Source organism: Leptidea sinapis, chromosome 25 (assembly GCF_905404315.1).
Source record: "Leptidea sinapis chromosome 25, ilLepSina1.1, whole genome shotgun sequence".
Lineage (NCBI taxonomy): Eukaryota > Metazoa > Arthropoda > Insecta > Lepidoptera > Pieridae > Leptidea > Leptidea sinapis.
The window spans coordinates 11,694,488-11,714,210 of NC_066289.1; the positions used below are offsets into that span (position 1 = coordinate 11,694,488).

The 19,723-nt window shown below is 35.9% G+C and overlaps 1 protein-coding gene across 1 annotated transcript; it reads right to left on the minus strand.

The window, feature by feature from the left end:
* Window positions 1–91: 91 nt before the first annotated feature.
* LOC126971947 (farnesyl pyrophosphate synthase-like) lies at window positions 92–18,776 on the minus strand. Its single transcript, XM_050818469.1, has 7 exons — window positions 18,707–18,776; window positions 18,396–18,595; window positions 13,492–13,654; window positions 11,701–11,841; window positions 10,343–10,546; window positions 7,448–7,687; window positions 92–2,692 (listed from the first exon to the last, which is right to left on the minus strand). The coding sequence occupies exons 2-7, from the start codon at window positions 18,467–18,469 to the stop codon at window positions 2,351–2,353; spliced, it is 1,164 nt and encodes a 387-aa protein (XP_050674426.1). The 5' UTR covers window positions 18,470–18,595; window positions 18,707–18,776; the 3' UTR covers window positions 92–2,350.
* Between the last annotated feature and the right edge of the window lie 947 nt (window positions 18,777–19,723).

Consider the following 19,723-nt stretch of genomic DNA (forward strand, 5'->3'; position numbering starts at 1 on the left):
GCAAAATTAACAATGTATCTATTGTTTCACATTTTTCAAGTCTATGATGTAAACATATCTAGTGAGCAAGTTATAGAAATAAAAGGCGTAATTAGTTTTTATAATAATATATTTTATAATACCAAGAAGCAGTCTGCCACCAGCATACTGTATACAAAAACCAAACGTTTTTATTACCCTCGTTTGTTAAACATAAGTATAATATATCTCTTAAAAATAATAAAATAGTCACAGAAACATTAAAATATAATAATCCATTTACATTGCCATCGTGGTAATTGCAATAATTTAAATGATAATTATGTAGATAATAACATGCATGAGAACTTTTCGTGTAGTCAATATTAGTCAAGAGTAACTTGTAAAAAACTATATCTCATTTTAAACCTATATATTGTATATAGTATATTGAATATCTCATAAATTTGTGAATCATACATTTTCATTTATGTTTAGTTAATATGATGGAGGAGGTCCGTGTTGATAATCCCAACGAATATTTTGTTATCAAATAATTGAATTAACGGACAGTTATAGCTTAAACACATGATCGGATTTGGTACGGCCGGTCCATCGGACGGTTCGGTGGGCGCCTCGCACCAATTGATCCGGACGGTACTAATAATAGTTTTGTGCGATGGACAATGGGATTCACTATCAAATATAGTCCGCTTCACGACCGCGTCCGGTAGTTTGGCTGTACCAAAACCGATCATGAGTTTAGGCTATTAGTTGCCCCTGATGAAAACTTACAAGTTTTTCATAACAAATAAAGTAGTTATTATGTCGAAGTTTCTGGTTTACTCAACTTTAAAAAACAATTTAACTCGGCCATTTTATTTAAAATCTTGTAAATCAAACCCCACATTCATTTTCGAAAAACATTTAGAATATTAGGTATTTGTTATCAGGAGCCCAACCAAGAACCAAAGTAGCTTGACACGTCGGACTTTACACAGATCTTATTACAATAGTTATAGAGGTGACAATCCCACTACGTGTTAAACTTCGTGTGTTCTTGACTGTACGTACAATGTACCGTCAACATATCAATGATAAATAATCACAGCTGTTTTGATTTGGTGCTTTGAATATTAGTTAATTGCGTCGCCAGTCGCCATTTAGTGACGCCCTTGGAATAATATTAATAGAAAAGTTTAATTCACACTTATGTTCGTAAGCGCATGACGAAAAATTGTGACCATGACGAGCAAACTGTTCAATTCTATATATTAAATTAAAATGGGATGCTCATGTTTCTCACGCTTTCTCAACACCAGAATATACGTTAAAAAAAAGTTTTTTGCGTAATAAAATATATATATATAATGCAGTCAAATCTCATGAATTTTTGTGCTACAATTAATAATTATTAAATGATTCTAATGCAGGAATGTTAATAAATTGACAACGAGTGATGGTTCGTGCTTTACCGAACGTTCCTAACTAAAATTGGTGTGTATCGTGGGCCATAAGCTTTTTATATTTATCTTACCTTTGACACTACAGAATATATTCTATAATAGCTGACCTGACAGACATTGTTCTGTTCATGATTTAAAAAAAACTCTGCGGGTGGAATTTCTTAAAATCCTATCTTAGCTGTCCTCATCAGCAAAAGGAATATTCCTACCAAATTTCAAGTCTCAACATCTTTAAGATGTCTGAGAGAGTCAATACATCTCTTTTATATATAGACATAAAACGTGAGTAGCAATTGTATTTTTATCATAAAATCAATAAGTTCGTTCTGGTCTTGAGAAACGACCTATAAAAACTCCTATACCAATCATTTTCTAATATTTTTTCCTCTTTCGTCAAGATCCAATGCACTGGGACCAAAACAAGTAAAAAATCTATAAGTAGAACATTTTCGCGATGGACAACGTGAGTGCTGGTAGAGCAGTCAGGGTTAGCACTTCAGAGTTATTAGATCATAATAATTAAATAATAAATAATTTTGTTTACTTATATAATGTTGTTAAATAAATGTGAACGAACGATGTTCATGTTAAAATTTAATAGGTTAGTGACTTTAATAAAAAGGAATTATAAAGTCCCAGTTTACTTATGTCGTATCATTTAATGTTTGCGAAGCTACGAACAAAACAGATCGACCGAAGATTTGTTCGTAGACCCGATGGGGTCATCCCTACACGCGTCTCATGCTAAACCTGCTTGTATCAACGTCTAGTTTGCTCGAACTAAGTGTATCTATATATAGTGATGTGTTTCATACTGCCCTGTATAAAAATAACCACGCGACTTGTTTTTGGTAACAACCAGACTATATACAGTAACGTATAAAAATAATAAATGTTATCCCACCATAAATAATAAATGTATCACATTACTTTTTCCTGTCATAGATTAAGTTTAATAGTTTTAAAAACAAGTCGGGCAAAGGTCCGGCGTCTTTAGGCAACGCTTGGGACTGTTTGACGATAGCGTCGTATCTATCGCGCTCTTCCTGCCTGAAGACTGCTGTAAGATCCAATTCCTCGTAAAGCCGCTTGACGCGCTCGATGTGCGCTGGCTCGTGACTGCCGTAACAAGTTACGAACACTTTTCGCTGAGCGTCCGTCATTCGCTGAAGCGCTTCAACCGCTAACCAAGAGCACTTACCCTCCTGGATGTCAGTACCCGCTTTACCTGTGACTTTCTCTGACGCGAGGCAGTCGATGTAATCATCCTGCAACAATCGTGGCAGCTGTAATCTTACTATTTTAATTGTAAGCAAATATCACATAGAATAGTATACTTTTTAAGTGGATAATAAAAAATACCTGTGAAATTATATAAGTTAGTTGCCCCATATAGAATTCCAAACTTAATAGCTCGCTATCACCTCAGCTTATACTAAGTTTTGCACCCTTATAAGGTCAGGCGAGGCCATTTCAAAGATTTTCTTACACATATATATATATATTATAATATTATGATAAAATGAGGAGTACTTATATATAAAACTTGCCTGCGATTTATTTTCAATCCATATTTTATAGAGAGGATTTATAATTATTTTTGTATTTACATGCCAAAGTGACTTTCTAGTTACTATTTCATGTCTATACTGCCGAACCTTTTTGTTGGATTTTAGACATCGGTGGAATGTTAGAGATGGTTGTAAGCTACTATTTATCAAGACAGCAAAGCCAGATGTGTAGTAGTCTGTAGAATTAAAGAAAAGTTATAAAAACCTCTCAAGTGCGAGCCGGCCTCGTATACGAAGGGTTCCGTTCCATTGTACAAGATACAACAATATGATAACTTCTTATATATTGTGTAATTGAACAAAAAACAAAAACAAAAAATATCGTCATCTATATCTTAAAACAGAAGTTCGGAACTAGAAGGGTAAACACGCCTGATATCGGTCTCTGCCTTGGTTCAGCATTTTTACGATAACTATAAGCACAACACTCGAGATGCGCTTCGCGTCTTTTGTGATTTATCCAAGGCTTTGGATAACTCAATTGTGTAGAATACAAAACATTGGTCAGAAAACTTCACCATAACGGTATTAGCAATTTACACTGGACAAGATAATCTCCTACTTAAACTCTAAATTACAAAAGGTGGACGGAAAGGTGAATGGAAAGCGTTCTTCTAGGTCAATCATTTAACCAGGGGTTCCACAGGGTTCAATTTTACGACCTTTTCTATTCCTGATTTATATTTATATTTTATCTCGATAACGATAAATATAGATTTATATTTTTTGATGATGATAAAACACTCAGCACATAAACCTACCTCCTTACACTTCCACACACAGATCCTGTAACAAAGCGTCAGTCGACAGGTTGGCTGCTTTAAAACGAACCTACGCCTACCAAAGTGAAGATATCGAGAAGCGCAGTTTTTTTACTGTGACGGTGCATTTAGTGTAGATTCCATTTTGAAACGAAAACTGCATTGACGAAGAATGGTATACTACAAAATACCTGCCAGAAATTTTCACTGCCATGAGCGACAACGCGCCCGCCCACTTAGCTCTCAAAACAAGGGACTTCTTGGGCACGACACCGGTCATCCTCTTTACAGTCTTGATCGTGTGACTTCTTTTTATTGCCCAAAATAAAAATCAACTGAACGGGATCCAGTTTTCGTCGCCGGAAAATGCACTAACAACGTTTGAGAAGACCGTAGTAGAGATGTCTGCGGCAGACTGGAAAAAGTGATTCGACTGGTTTAGACAGATGAGACTTTGTATAGAGGCTGGTGGAGAGTACTTTGAAAAGATTTAATAAAATTATTTTATCCATATAAGGTGATTTTTTAAGTTTCTCAAAACTTTCCGAGTGCCCCACGTACATGTATTTATTATAAGGTCTACAGTTGTTAAAACAGAAGGAGTAAGTCTATAAGAAGAAGGAGTAATATTTGTAGCGTTTTATGTTGTATGTTATTAATTGCTGGAGTTGAAGATACCTAATACTCTAAAAATTTTGCGTGATAAAATTTTCGTCAATATAGTTTGTAACATATTATGTACACTAGTAGAATATGTATTCTTAAATGAATTTAATTCAGAGGAAACTTATTGTGATTTATTATTATTTATTCAAGGTCAATTACTTAGGTCATTAGTTAACGATATAATATATATTTTAACGACCGATGAAAAGGCATTAAAGGCATATTTATTTTCTCAAAATTGATTCCATTAGAATTATTTTTGATTTCATTTCTAATATACTAGATACTACTACCGCTTTGGAAACAAATGGCGCTCTGAGAGAAAAAAGAAAAATTCCTGTAGATGTAAAATATACGAATTATTTTTTCATAAATATTGTTAAGATTCCAAAACTTCCAGATTTCAAATTTGGAACAATGAAAGTATGGGAGCCTTAATGACTTTATAAAGATATAAATATAATATTTAACCAAATTAAAGTCATTTCTTTTGCAAAGTATTTTTATTGACAATTACGTATCATTATAAAAAGTTTGAATATTTCGCGAGAAACGTCCAAGACCGCGGCCAATACTATTATGCGAATAATGCATGTTTGAGGCATTCAACATATTATTAATATGCAGAAGAAACAATGTTGGATGGACATAGCATCCATGCTTGTTAAACGCCGGCGTTCACGGGCTTGGGGTCTGAGGAGCAACCCTCGAAAGGGACCTGTATGCTGCGCCCCGTAAGAAAGCTGGGGATCCACTTGCAAAAAACTCTCGGAAAGCCCATATGATGGAAGATTCGATATTAATGCCTTCTACCATACAGAATCGAACGCCTTCGCTATACCCAAACTAACTGCTAATCATTTGCCGTATGGCCAGGGTGTCATTCCTCATGTGCAACAGCGACAGGGACCGTTGGTTAAAGTTAGCAAGAGCATCATTCGACAACGACCAAAACTTGTGTGTGCCAGTCGGGTAACTGGTAAAATGCTCGCGGATTTTGACAACGTGCTTCGATTTCGCAGTGGGGATTTGCCGCTTAAAGAATCTGAAGGCACGGTTATATTTCCTCTTTAGAACTTTGCAGTTCGGATCCTTTGATCCCAACGTTGCAACCCAAGTTCGATACGCATGTTTTTTGCAGTCAGATGCTGGTATAACTGATGCATCGAACCAGGGCTATGATCTGCCACCGATCGGTACTACATTCTCCTTTGCTTTTGATAACCGTCGTCAATCTTTGTGTTCGTCGGTGTGTTCAGTATACCGTAACGAGAAATTCCACTCGTATCAGTATTTCTTAACTAAGTTATTTTAATTAAATAAAACTGAAAAATAATTCGTTTCTCGTGAATCGTGATATTTCAAATTAAATACTCAGTTACGAGATTATTTATATTTATTTAAATTATCTCCTCATATATAATTATGTATGTTGCTAAGCTTATATATTTAAAATTTAGTTTTTGCCAGTAAAGGTAAGTGTGTGATTGTTGTTAAGTGTGAATATAAAAGTTTTAAGCAAATCAAAAACGGAAAATGTAGTAGCATGTACATATGTATTACTGAGATTCTTGAGTTGCAAGCAAATCTATTTCTCACATGGTTTAACGTCTAGAAAAAATGTATAAAATATATCTGTAACGAGGCGAAGAACACGTTTTTTGTAGGGATATTGAATTTATTATGTCTGGCCAGCCACAAGTCTTCTGCGGACAATTTTATTTCCGGTAGTTATACTTATTTCTATTTTCCTCGTAGTATGAATCACGTACTAAAGCTGTATATTACTCCACCGATTTCGCTAGCATTCACCCTTGGTAAATAATAGACCATTGGTGTTTTGCAAAATTGCAATCTTCAGGATTGAAGCGCGGATCTCTGAGTTAGTAGTTACATTATCTTGGGAAATAATTGAAAGTCTCAATGTTACTTGTAATGATGACGTACTTGCTATAACTACAACGCGGGATTTTACCGCTAGAATCTATCATTTATAGACAGAGGGCGTCTTATCATAATTTCAAGACCAATCTCAGCTTTTAATTGACCAGCGTTTGTCGCTCAACAAAAAATTGGAAACGAAATCAAATGAACAGAACCAAGACTTATTATATTTCAACTCATGCAGAGTTGTTGGTTTATGATTGGACTGGCGGAGGAGAAGTAGAAGTTCATGTTGAATATATTGAACGCTTGGATTTTGATCACCGTGTTAAGTTGTTAAGTCTCATTTGCCCAGTAATTTTACTAACTACGGCGCCCTTCCGATCGAAACTCAGTAATGCTTACACATTACTGCTTCACGGCAGAAATAGGCGCCGTTGTGGTACACATAATATAGAAGGCATCCGGTGCAAAGGAGCTTCCCCGGAGTCAATTACTAGGTAGTAATATTTGGTGCTTTAAGCACGATTAGAGCTATCCCCAATTTATTGCAAATAAGTTTTTTTTTCATCTATCACAAATTACAGTGATACTGCCGAGAATATAAGGGATGGAAAGGGTCAAGTTGTATACCAGTGGGAGGCTCCTTTGCACACGATGCCGGCTAGATTATGGGTACCACAACGGCGCCTATTTCAGCCGTGAAGCAGTAATGTGTAAGCATTAATGTGTTTCGATCGGAAGGGCGCCGTAGTTAGTGAAATTACTGGGCAAATGAGACTTAACAACTTAACACGGTGATCAAAATCCAAGCGTTCAATATCTTCAACAAGAACTTCTACTTCTCCTCCGCCAGTCCAATCATAAACCAACAACTCTGCATGAGTTGAAATATAATAAGTCTTGGTTGTGTTCATTTGATTTCGTTTCCAATTTTTTGTTGAAATTACTGGGCAAATGAGACTTAACCTCTTGTCTCAAGGTGACAAGCGCAGTTGTAGTTCCATTCAGAATTTTTGGGGTTTTTCAAGAATCCTGAGCGGCACTGCATTAAAATGGACAGGGCGTATCAATTACCATCAGCTGAACGTCCTGCTCGTCTTGACCCTTATTTTCATTAAAAAAAAACAATCAAACTCACCTGCATTTGAAACAGATGGCCTATTTCCAAGCAGATCTTTTCCGCCTTCTGATGCACGTCTTTGTTTGTGTTGTTATTGAGTAGCATGCCGAGACACACGGGCAGCTTGTATGTGTAATACGATGTCTTGTACTTGACGATGGCGCTGTATTGCTCCCGAGTGAACAGTGTGTAGTCGCTCTTGTTCCTGTGTGCCATCGAGTAATCCAAATATTGGCCCATCGACGTGTGAAATAATGCCTGCAAATAAGAGCTTCTGAAGTTATATACACCTCTTAACGAGATGTATTATCAGTTCGATTAACTGATTCATTATATAAGCTAAACTAGCTGACCCAGCAAACGTCGTTTTGCCATATAAGACATTTAAAAAAAATTCTATTATCAAAATTTTGGGGGTATAAAAAAGATATGCAACCGATTCTCAGACCTACCAAATATATCGTACTACAATAATTATTGTATTCGATTGCCATCTTGCAACCCTATATCGCTTTTGTGGATGGAACAGAATAATATAAAAATCGTGATACAAAAATACTTGAATTTGTATGTATTTTTCAATGCTGAATCATAATAAAATAAAAAAAAATGGCAAAAATATAAAAAAAAAATTGGGGTGGACTACCCTTAACATTTAGGGGGATGAAAAATAGATGGTGTTCGATTCTCAGACCTACCCAACATGCACACAAAATTTCATGAGAATCGGTCAAGCCGCTCGGAGGAGTTTAACTACAAACACCGCGACACGAGAATTTTATATATTAGATAAAAACAAAGGAGGCGTTAGTATTATCATGTTGTTTGCACGTTGCAAAGGAGCGTGATTATAATTATTAATGGTGATTAAAAGTTTATTAACTGTTGAAGCTCGTGACGATGATAACAATAGATTATACTAATGAGTACTATTGCTATAATTTCAAATATAAACAATTAATTATTATTATTGTTAAGCCTTTAGTGCGGCTATTTAATATTTTATAATATACATGTTTTTCCCTATATTTATATTCAGCGGCGTTTCCTGTGACTCATAGGCCTACTCGAGTTTCATTCATATTTTTGTGTCCTCCTAAAAGTGTTAGTTTTCTTTATATCGGCCTCCCATCTCACGGCTTGTCTACATGTCTTTGCATAAATTTGTTACTTTCAACCACAAGCACCTAGGGTATGGCTTATCTAAGTACGAAGAAAACTATCCTTTTGTGATACAGCATTATTTTATTGCGGGACATATGCTACGAGACAAAAGCGAAAAATGGACAAAAACCATAACAGAGCGGTATCCACGAGCATGCAAAAGAAGCAAAGGGCAACCAATAAAACGATGGGAGGATGACCTTAAGAGAGTGGCTGGCCCAGAATGGATGAGAATGTCGAGAGAGAGAGAGAGAAAGATGGAAGTCTTTGGAGGAGGCCTATCTGGAAGGACAAGCTGTTACAAAAAAGTGTTATTATTAGTAACAGCAATAAAGGCTTATTTTATTTATTTATTTTATTATTTTACTAGTATGAAAGTACATCAGTTTTGTGTCAGCCACTTAGAGCGGAGTTCACGGACTACTCTAATTTAACCAGTGTTTGATACATCAGTCCATGAATCCCTAACCAGCTGTTAAACGGCCTATTCACTGTTCACTATGAATATTTTAAGCGCGGTTACTAAACCTGCCACTAACCGTAAGCTTTGAGTGATTGAACATGAAATGAACGAATGGTATAAGTCGACTCATTAGACAAGTCACATAGTTATTATTTAGACTCCCCTAATTTTGGTGACAACTTTATTTAGTAGCATGAATTAAAATACTTTCAACTAGAGAAGTTCAAGAACCCATTGGAAACTGTATGATAGCATGTGGTGCCCATTTGGATGGGGAATAAACCCGTGGAACTGTCACTACCATATAACCCAACTATTACTAATTATGACTAATTGAGTAATTTTCAATTGACTATTGTTATTGTTTATTTACACGTGCTGTAAATATTCTCCTTGTAGATTATTAAATTTTGATGTTAAAGTGTTTATTATACTAAAATAGAAAATTATCTTCTTCTTGTTCCGGAAACAACGCACAATGAAGCTCATTCCACAGCTTTGTAGAACATGGAAGAAAGCTCCTTGAAAACCACACTGGGGTGGGGATGATATCCTACTTTGTAGCGTGTCGTGCGAAGGTGGAATTCGGCGGCAGGAATCAGGTGAAACAGCTGTTCAGAACACTCCCCGTGATAAATGCGGCAGAACACACAATGAACCGACGTCTCTACGCAACGCCAATTGATCGGTCAAGCGGTCAAATGGATCGACCTGATACTGATCTTGTTACGAGAATACGCATCATACGATTTCCCTAAATCCGAACATAACGTCAATTTGTGTTACAAGAATACTTTTGAGATAAGATCGCTTCGATTCTATTCTCATTTTGTTACGAGACTAGGGCTACTTGTCCACTCTTCAGTTGAGACGGACAGACGCATATAGATTCAAGCAATGTTGATGTTAGACAGACGCGTGTATACATGCCGTCATATTGTGAATGTTCCAACCTTGCGGCTTCGCGCTTCATATGAACTTAGCCTAAAGTATATATAATAATAATATTAACACACTTTTTACACAAATTATCTTGCCCCAAGTTAAGCATATATAGCCTGTGTTATGGGTTACAAGACAATGATATATTTAATACAATATACTTACTTAAACATATATTTAAACATCCATGACTCGGAAACAAACATCCATATTCATCATATAAATGCTTGCACCTACCGGGATTCGAACCCGGGACCTCTAGCTTAGTAGGTAGGATCGCTAACCACTCGGCTATACAGGTCGTCAGATATATATTAGTTAAAGTGAACTTTAGTTTTACTAACCTGATTAAATTCATGTAATATGTTGGTGTAGGTGGGTATATGTTTACAGTACACTTTGATAATATCATACATGGCGGCCTGCACGAGGATCGCATCGTTTAGGGCTCCCAGCCCCACCTCGGGCCTTCGGTACCAGCACGGGGCTCCGCGGCGAGTGGGCGCGCCATCCATTATATCGTCAATCATAAGAAAATATGCTTGCAGCTAAAAAGAGACAGTAGAATTATTAACAAACAGAGAAATTATAACTGATTAACACTTGCCAAATAATTTCATTTATGAATAATGAATGAAAATGAGGGACGAGACGAGCAGGATGTTCAGCTGATGGTAATTGATACGCCCTGCTCATTTACAATGCAGTACCGCTCAGTATTGCGGCACGACAATTGCGCTCGTCACCTATAGACAGAAGATCTTAAGCTCATTTGCCATTTGCAGTAAATTCACTACATACGGCGCACTTCAGACCGAAACAATAATGCTTACACATTACTGCTTCACGGCAGAAATAGGCGCCGTTGTGGTACCCATAATTTAGCCGGCATCCTGTACAAAGGAGAGAGGGAGGAAGTTTTCCACTGGACAAATAGTCTCTAAAAATAATGTAAGGTACTATAAGATGTTTTTCTTCCTACTCTAAATAAAAGTTAGACAATTAGGAACAACAATAATTTTATTTTTAAATCTTTCCTTTTGTCAAAACGTGTGATGAACGCGTAAGGTTCCGTCCATATTTAACTAACGGCGGCGAAAGAAAGCCACGGGACGAAAGAGCACGAGTAGCGAGTCGAGTTAGAGAGTTCAATTTCATTCATGTTAATTCATGGGAGACAGAAAATCGATAAAATCCGGAAAAAACTTTTTCTTCCAGCTCGGTCATCCAACATATTAAACATGAATAAATACATTTATTTATAAAAGAAACAGTGTTTTATTTGCACCGCGGCTATTTAAGAATTCACCTAGGTATTATTTATTGTTACAGATATACTAGTAATAATAATTACACTTATGAAATTACTGGGCAAATGAGACTTAACATCTTATGTCTCAAGGTGACGAGCGCAACTGTAGTGCCGCTCAGAATTTTTGGGTTTTTCAAGAATCCTGAGTGGCACTGCATTGTAATAACCATCAGCTAAACGTCGTGCTCGTCTCGTCCCTTATTTTCATAAAAAATCTGTTGTTGCGGTTTACCCTACACAGACATATAGATGAAAGGAGAACTGAGCTTAGTAATGGGGTTTCCATTGGTTATGGAACCCAAATTTTTATGATGGTTTAGAAAATAATAAAATAATATAGATTAGTGTGGCCCGTTGAAGCTGTATCAAATAAAATAATGAAATACAAACCATTTCAACACACCAACCCATCACTCTACTAATTTCTAGCATCTCTTCTGTGACATTCTCTGGTTTCGCCAATATTTCATACGAGGACACAGTGGCCAAGCCCCTGGCTTTCTTCCCGCCATGCAAGTTATAATCCAGAACCTAAACAAAAAGGAAAAGTCATATAAATAGATGTGACGTCACAATATAGTAAACAATAACACAAGTCAATATTCACTACAGAAAATTTGATTAAAGCGAAAAGCGGTTCTAAATTGTGTGTATCACTAAGTTTGTATACTTGTTATCAAAAAGATCGAAGCACCTCTGAAGTTTGGTTTTCAATTGCTTTCATAACTTTAGCATTAAACAAAATAAGTAAAGAATGCCAGTTAACTGCGGGTAAAGTATAAGGTATATATCTACTTTGACATAGTGTCTCTAATAAATAAAAGTTTTGCTAGAATATTGAAGCGACTTTATTTATATCTTATCTGTTGTGGTGTTGTACTGGTAGCTTTCCTAATTGATTTACATGTTCTTTAAAACATCCTACATAGGCTTTAAGAGCTTTTCAGGTTCCTCCTATTTTAAAAATATGCTTTTGAAGAAATTTTAAAGCAATCCTCTACCGTTTCTACTTCCTTGTTATGATGTGTGGCGGTCCTCCACTGTGCGGTTTTCAATTAGCTTTCTTCCACATACTACAAAGCTGTGAAACGAACTTCCTTGTGCGGTGTTTCCAGGACGATACGACATGGGTACCTTCAAAAAAAGCGCGTACACCTTTCTTCAAGGCCGGCAACGCTCCTGTGATTCCTCTGGTGTTGATCACTTAACACCAGGTGACCCGTACGCTCGTTTGTCCTCCTCTTGCATAAAATATTATTACTTAACTGCACTTATTACGATATGTTTTATAAATAATGTTAAGTACTGCTCTATTGTTAAGAATGTTTATTATTTCTCACTGTTTTTTACTTATTTTGTGAGAACATTTAGCAAAGCGTCTGAGAAATATATACATTACGACATAAAACTAAGACATAAATTAAAACATAAAGACGTTAGGTATAAGACAAAGGTAATCTTAGTATATTATATTATGTAGTATCTATAACTTAGATTTTTTAATTATTAAAACATTACAAATTCATTTCTCAATTCTAACCGATAACTTTGTTACTTTATAGACCAGTATATACCGGTAAAGCCAATTCTGAAAAATAATCCCAGTTCTTCTATTCTGGTTTAAAAACGGATCAATTCCGGTAGTGGATGGTAGTATTTTTTAATCTGGTTGATGCACCAGTAGGCATTTTGCTCTTCATAAAAGGTCTTTTTACTCTTTTTAGTATTTCATATCATGTTAAATTATATCTAGTATAATATAAATGTTTCTGTGCACTCCAAAATTCCTATTCGTATATTGTTTATTTTATATAGCATATTATACAATAGTTATAGGTATTAGAGAAGTGGTTCTTCTTTTTGGCACCTTAACGAAATATTATCATTAGAGTGAATTTTTACGATGGTCGCCCACGGTCACACCGACATCCAAATTAGAAACCCTGATGATTCAAGGATATTTGAGCTTGTCGATATTTAAACATCGCGTCGCCCCTTGAGCATGACCTTTGAAACTTCATCAAGTATGCATCTACGTTAATATTTCGACTTAATTCTTTATGGCTTTATATATTTGAGTGTTTTTGTTACTCATTTCTATAATCTCACTCACTAGAAATTCACTAGTAGTGTGTATTACATGAATAGGTAAAAATATATATATAAAAGTAACTTCATTACCGTTTTTAGCCAGCTGCACACCTTCGGATTTTCTTGTATGCCAGGATTTTTCGACAGAGTGTCAAAAATTCTTGGATACGTATCTTGGAAAGTCTCTATTTCTCTGCTTATATGCATCGGTATCGACACGTTCGTGCTCATCCTGCCCAGTAGTAGGTTAAAGCTAAAAAAAGAATTCAATACATTTAATCCCGTTATTGTAAAATAGGAATGCGAAAAATCTCGGTGGTACAGGCGCAGGATTGGAAAATTCCATTCCTGACTCGTGGTCGCACCAGATTGTAACACCAGTGTGGCTACAAGTATTCTTTTTACTCGTTTTCACACTGCGGGTTTTACTACATAGCATACTAGAATCTCGACATTCTCGATAATAGATAAACATCAGGTGGAGATGATACAAAAGAAACTCTTGCGCATCTTAAATTTTTGCTTCAAGGGTGGACATCAATGCCTCTACAAATATTTCATTAAGCCCTAGCTGACGCAGTGTAGTTGACTTCCCTTTAAAAAAGAAATGTGAAACGCCACGTGCCCGGGCCACTGAAAAAAAGACATACTGGTATACGCGCGCCACCGCACAAAATGCTTGATCTTCAAAACTCAAGATTTAATGATGTAGAAATGTTTTTGTATTCCTCTAAAACTTACCAATTCAAAATAAAACAAATCTTACCACATACATTATAAGTTGGAGATCACCAATATGCTTTGTCATAAATTTATCGTAGAAGCATAAACCCAATTAGTTAAAGTGCGATATAAATCTGAACATGAAGGTTTTCAACCAGTGTGTATTGCCAGTGTGATTACTTACGGTACGCAGACGTGGTCGCTACCTATGGCCTTATGAGAAAGCTTGTGGTGGCTCAGAGGGCAATGGAGAGGGTTATACTCGTTTTCTCTGCGAGATTGAATCAGAAATGAGGAGATCCGTAGGAGAACCAAAGGCTCCGACATAGCCCAAACGATTGCGAAAATGTACACCTTCCCTAAAGGCCGGAAACACTCCTCTGGTGTTGCAAGAGAATGTGGGCGGCGATGATCAATTTAACACCAGGTGACCTCGTTTAAGCCCAGCGCCGCAACCCAACGCCTGTTTTTTGCAGTCAGATGCTGTTTTAACTGACGCATCGAACCAGGGCTGTGATCTGCCACCGATCGGTACTACAGAGCTTGCTATAAAAATATGCATGCCCAGCATGTGATACACATCGGCTACTGCAACGGCGCAGGCACTGGGATTATTCAAAGGGAAACAAACCACCCAAGGGTAGGATGCAAAAAAGGAACGCATCCTATCCCAATCTGCTGACTTGTAGTGCCAAACGCGGCGGGTCGCTGGTGGTCTGTGACGTTGGCGACGGATAGGCACTACACTCCTGACCAGGCAATGGTCGGACGTTCCGAGAGGGGCGTCGACAGAGACCTGGTAACTATCGGGGTGTATAGTCAGCAGAAGATGTAATAAGGACGGCATGTGGCTATCCACATCCAAGAGCCGCGTTGGCGATTCAACCAATTGGGACAGACCATACGCCAATGCACAATTACGCACAGATCGCCCTGCGTAGTCTGTGGTACGTTACCCAAGCCATTCAGCATTGTGCCCGTTGAAATCACCCAAGACTAGCATTTCAGCTGAGGGGATCTGTGCAAACACGTCCTCAATTCCCGCTTGAACGCAGAATTTGAGATGATGGAATCTGTAGACACACGCATAGATGTGGATGCGGTCCACAAAATCTACACGGAGCCAGAGAGTAGAAAGGACCCTCAAAATTACCCAGACGTCGACAGTAGATATCCTCCCTTATGTACACACATACCCCGGCATGAGGCAAAAAATTATGCACAATTTTGTATCCGGGGTACATTTAATATGACTTATGTTGAGGTCGGAATAACTGGGTCTCCGTAAGGAAACACAAGGCCGGCTGCGCCATCTCAAGGAGGTGTCAGCGGGCGTTTAATGATGCAAATGTCCACATCAATGGTGGAGAGGGGTGCCGTGGTGTTACTGCCTCGTTTGTCCTCGGACATGCGCAGACGGGCGGCCCGAACGAGAATGCTCGGTGAGAAATTCTCCGACTCTAGTAGAGCCTCTAGGAGACCCTCCAGGGGTAAAATCTCTTTATGCACCGCTATCATATTCTGGTGAAGGGGGGGATGGGCTCCGGTCCTCGACACTAAAATATATGATACGAAGTATCTGGAGGCGCAGCTGAACTTCATCTTCAGCTGGATTTATATGAAAATATCAATTGTAACTATCACATTGGCCATCTTGTTGGTATAAGTCAATACTTGTACCAATGAAGTGGTCAAACATCCCAAGCATCACAATGGATGCTATCAATCTGCAATTTAATTAAGTCAATTAGCTCGACACCTATAAATTACTGTTGAGTAAGACAAAAGAACAGATAAAAACAGTGTGACATAAGACCCTCTTTATAAGTAGTTACCTAATTATAATAATAATAAACTTCAATTCTCTTATCAACCTCCATAGAATCTCATGAATTGTTCACATTATGAACTGTATATTGTATATCTTAATATTTTGCTTTTGTTAATATAAAAGATTTCAACACAATGCCATATTAGGATAGGATGTTTTGTATGAGTGTTTATTCAAGAGTTAATAATAGTAACAAGAGAATAAATACATTACAGAGGTTACGACTTAGGAACCGAGATGTTTTCTTTTCATCATTTATAACAATCATACAAATGGCGGGATATGTACAAGGACAACTTTGGCGCACACAAAATACCTACATACTATTACTCTTCTGGGGTAGGCAAAGGTTATTTTCAGACTTTAACTACAGCTATTCTCCTAATTTCAAAATTGTTGACGTTAAGTTCCGATCCCATCCACCTTTTTCTATTCTTCTTGATTTTCTGATGATTAAACACATTCTTTATTAAAAATTGTCACATTAACATTTGTAACAGTAACATTTTTTATCCAAAATATTAATTTTTAAATTTTTAAATAATAATAAATAGGCACTTTGTACAAAAAATATACTTACATTAAAATGGCATGAATAGTAGTTATATATCACAAGAACTCAATATAACTCGATTCAATGTGAGATTTTAGATTCTGTGGCGTAGATCTATAGAGCATACTCAGGCTTTACTTACGTAAAACTCAACTGAGTTGAAGCTTAGCACAAATTTTAGTAGATATTTATAGTCATTTGGCAGCTGAGAAACAGCTTAAAAAACGTTTGTGTGGCAAAGGTTACTATAACATAAATGACTTTCTTAATGATACCACAGATTGGGAATGGAGTGACCGCAGGCTATTAAATAATAAGTTTAATTGTACAATATTACTTTGTAAACATATTTATTTGATGAAAAAAAAAAAGCCCGTTGAGTTTGTTGCGCCCATTCTTCTCAGGTCTGAGGCATTCATTTTGTCACATTCATCATTCAGTGATGTCACATCCTATTTTGAATAAAAATATTTGAATTTGAGATTATGCTGAGCTTAAGAGAAGACAGCCCTAATAGAAAGGTCAAGTGCACATTTGACCGTCAATGACACATTACATAGTCAATAATTTTTAAACAAATTTTTACAAAGTATACTAAATTAAAACAGTATGCACAAGTTATTTGATTATCAGTTTTATTTGAAACAGGTAAGTGGAAATCATTAAACCATTTGATGAGAAATGGAACACATTTTTAGATGTGTGACAGCAGGCAGTGTATTATACAGTGTGATGACTTAGTTTGAGTTTTTCCTAAGTCGTTGATAACATGGACTTAAGTTTAAGCTAAGCTTCCACTCAAAGCGATGTTTTTAAAGATAAAGCTCTACGTCTTTATCAAACACTTGTGCAGTAGCATCTGGAATATGTCATTCTGATATGGATTCTGCTGTATAAGGTATATGAACATCAGGTGGAGATAACACAAAATAAATTCTTTCACATCATAAATTTTTGCTTGGTTGAATGTTAATCCCTTTACAAGAGTCTCTTATAAACAAGTATGATATTCATTCATTAAGCCAGCGACACAGTTTAATTGACACTGCCACTGAGAAAAATATGTATGATTGAAATTATATCCTCAGAACTCCTTAATTTAATAGATTTTTATATACCAGCCCGGGCTACATACTCTAAAAAATTATTTCATATTTAAAGCACCAGCACAAATACTGGTATACATGTGCCATTGCACAGAATGTCCACACTTCAAAACTCAAGATTGAATGAAGTGGATAATATGTTTTGATGATCCTCTAAAACTTACAAATTCAAAATAGAACAAAACTTAACACAAACATAATATGTGGGAAATCACCATATATTGGTTTTGTATCTTTAATATCTATAGCCTTATAATTATTCTAATCAAATTATGTCAGATTTATTTGTTACTTGTTGATACCTGCGACTTAGTTTGCATACACTCATGACTGAGCACTTAGTGTTTATAAAATGTTGTTTCTTAAAACTTTAATAACTTCATATTAAATGAAAATATTGAATTTTTTTTTTTTGATAAGGGCCAAGTGTCTAAGGAATATAAATTAGAAAACTTAATTGGAATTAAACCTATCCTGTAGTTTATTCATGGTGTACACACAAGTATAAACCTTCATTATTATTCCTAGATTTATGTATTATTTTAAGTTCTTGAATTTTCTTTACTGGTTTTAGTTTAGGTGTACACAGTAAAAATGTCACATCCTTGTCCTTATTTCTATCTCACTATGTCTATTTTTTGTTTATGGATGTATCTTTATTTGTTTCCAAATAAACAAATAAATGTTTACTATAATATCTGCATACTAAAAAACTACATCTATAATAAAAAATCAAGGTGTGAATAAGAACTTAACATTTAACTTAATATATTGGACATACCCATTTAAATTTCTCTTTGAAAGTGTTCTTCCAACTCCACTCATCATTCTAGAAAATGTAGCACACGGATTCATTTTTCATAATCTAATAATTAGGGCCTGCACTTCTAATGCTTACACTGACCAACTTTTTTGATTCTCTAATATTTTATCTCAAATAAAATAACTCGGCAGACGGCAGCGGTGACAACTCAAAAAACACTGTGGATAAGTATTATATTTAATAATATGTCGTATTAGGATACATAACTCATGTACTTATCACTTTTAATAATATAATTTATTGATATTTTATATTAAATTTACTCTAACCAGTAACCACCAATACCGGAGACACCAATCACCACTTAAACTCTATCTACGCCACTAGCCACAGATGACAGAAGTCAATTTTTTTTTTTTTATATTAATTCGTTCTTTCGAACAGGCTATAGCCAGGGGCCTTACTGCCTTGTCGTTAGTATTTTCATTTCTTTGGTATTTATTATTTTCACTATTTTGTTTTACAAAAAGTCCAATCCAGTTTTCTCATTTCATCTTACATTATTTCCATTTTCCTTTTCCAATTATGTATATTCGATAGCGAATATTTATAGTAGTTTCTTTCATCAAATCCAATCCAGTCTTAAAGTCATCAGTTATTTTACCATTTCCGTTAATGTATAATTCTCTAAAGAATATTTTCCATATTTTCCTTTTAGTAAGTCCAAATCCAGTAATATAGTCTCTAATAATTTTCCCCTTTTCTTAAAGTCAAATCCAGTGTAATTTGCATAACTTTTTAGAATAATACCTACCTATTTACATTATCTGTTCAGTTCGCGAATTGCGCTATGCTATTACTAGTTGTATATGTACAAGTTATAACGTATTTACATAATTATAAACAAATTTACAACGTATGTATCTACAAATTACAATGTATTTACAGTACTACATACAAATTTATACAAGGACATATAAGTTGATGTGTCCTTTAATAGATCTATTACTGAGAGCGGGATTATATTGGGTGCACCATATATTTCCAGTAGCTCATCCATCAGCACAAGGCGCTGTATGCCAAAGGACGAACAATCAAAAAAGATGTGATCCAGAGACTGATCTTGTTGCTTATTACAATGGTCACAAAAAGGAGAGGAGACAATTTTTTTGCGATGAAGATGAAAATTCAATCGATAGTGACCAATACGCATTCGTGTTATTGTAGTATAGAACTTTCTGTGAGCGTTATTTTTAAACTTACAAAACCAGGGTGTGCTATTAACGGGATTATCTAACAAAGTATACGAATGAGCCTTATTTTCAACTTCTGTACAATTGTACCAA

What these genes read in the sequence shown, in the direction of transcription:
- LOC126971947 (XM_050818469.1), bottom strand. Translation starts at nt 18,469, where the DNA reads ATGAATCCGTGTGCTACATTTTCTAGAATGATGAGTGGAGTTGGAAGA. An exon ending in TGTGCAGCTGGCTAAAAACG is followed by an intron (nt 11,842 to 13,491) that starts GTAATGAAGTTA and finishes CTTTTTGTTTAG; the next exon opens with GTTCTGGATTATAACTTGCA. An exon ending in GCCATCTGTTTCAAATGCAG is followed by an intron (nt 2,693 to 7,447) that starts GTGAGTTTGATT and finishes CGATTGTTGCAG; the next exon opens with GATGATTACATCGACTGCCT.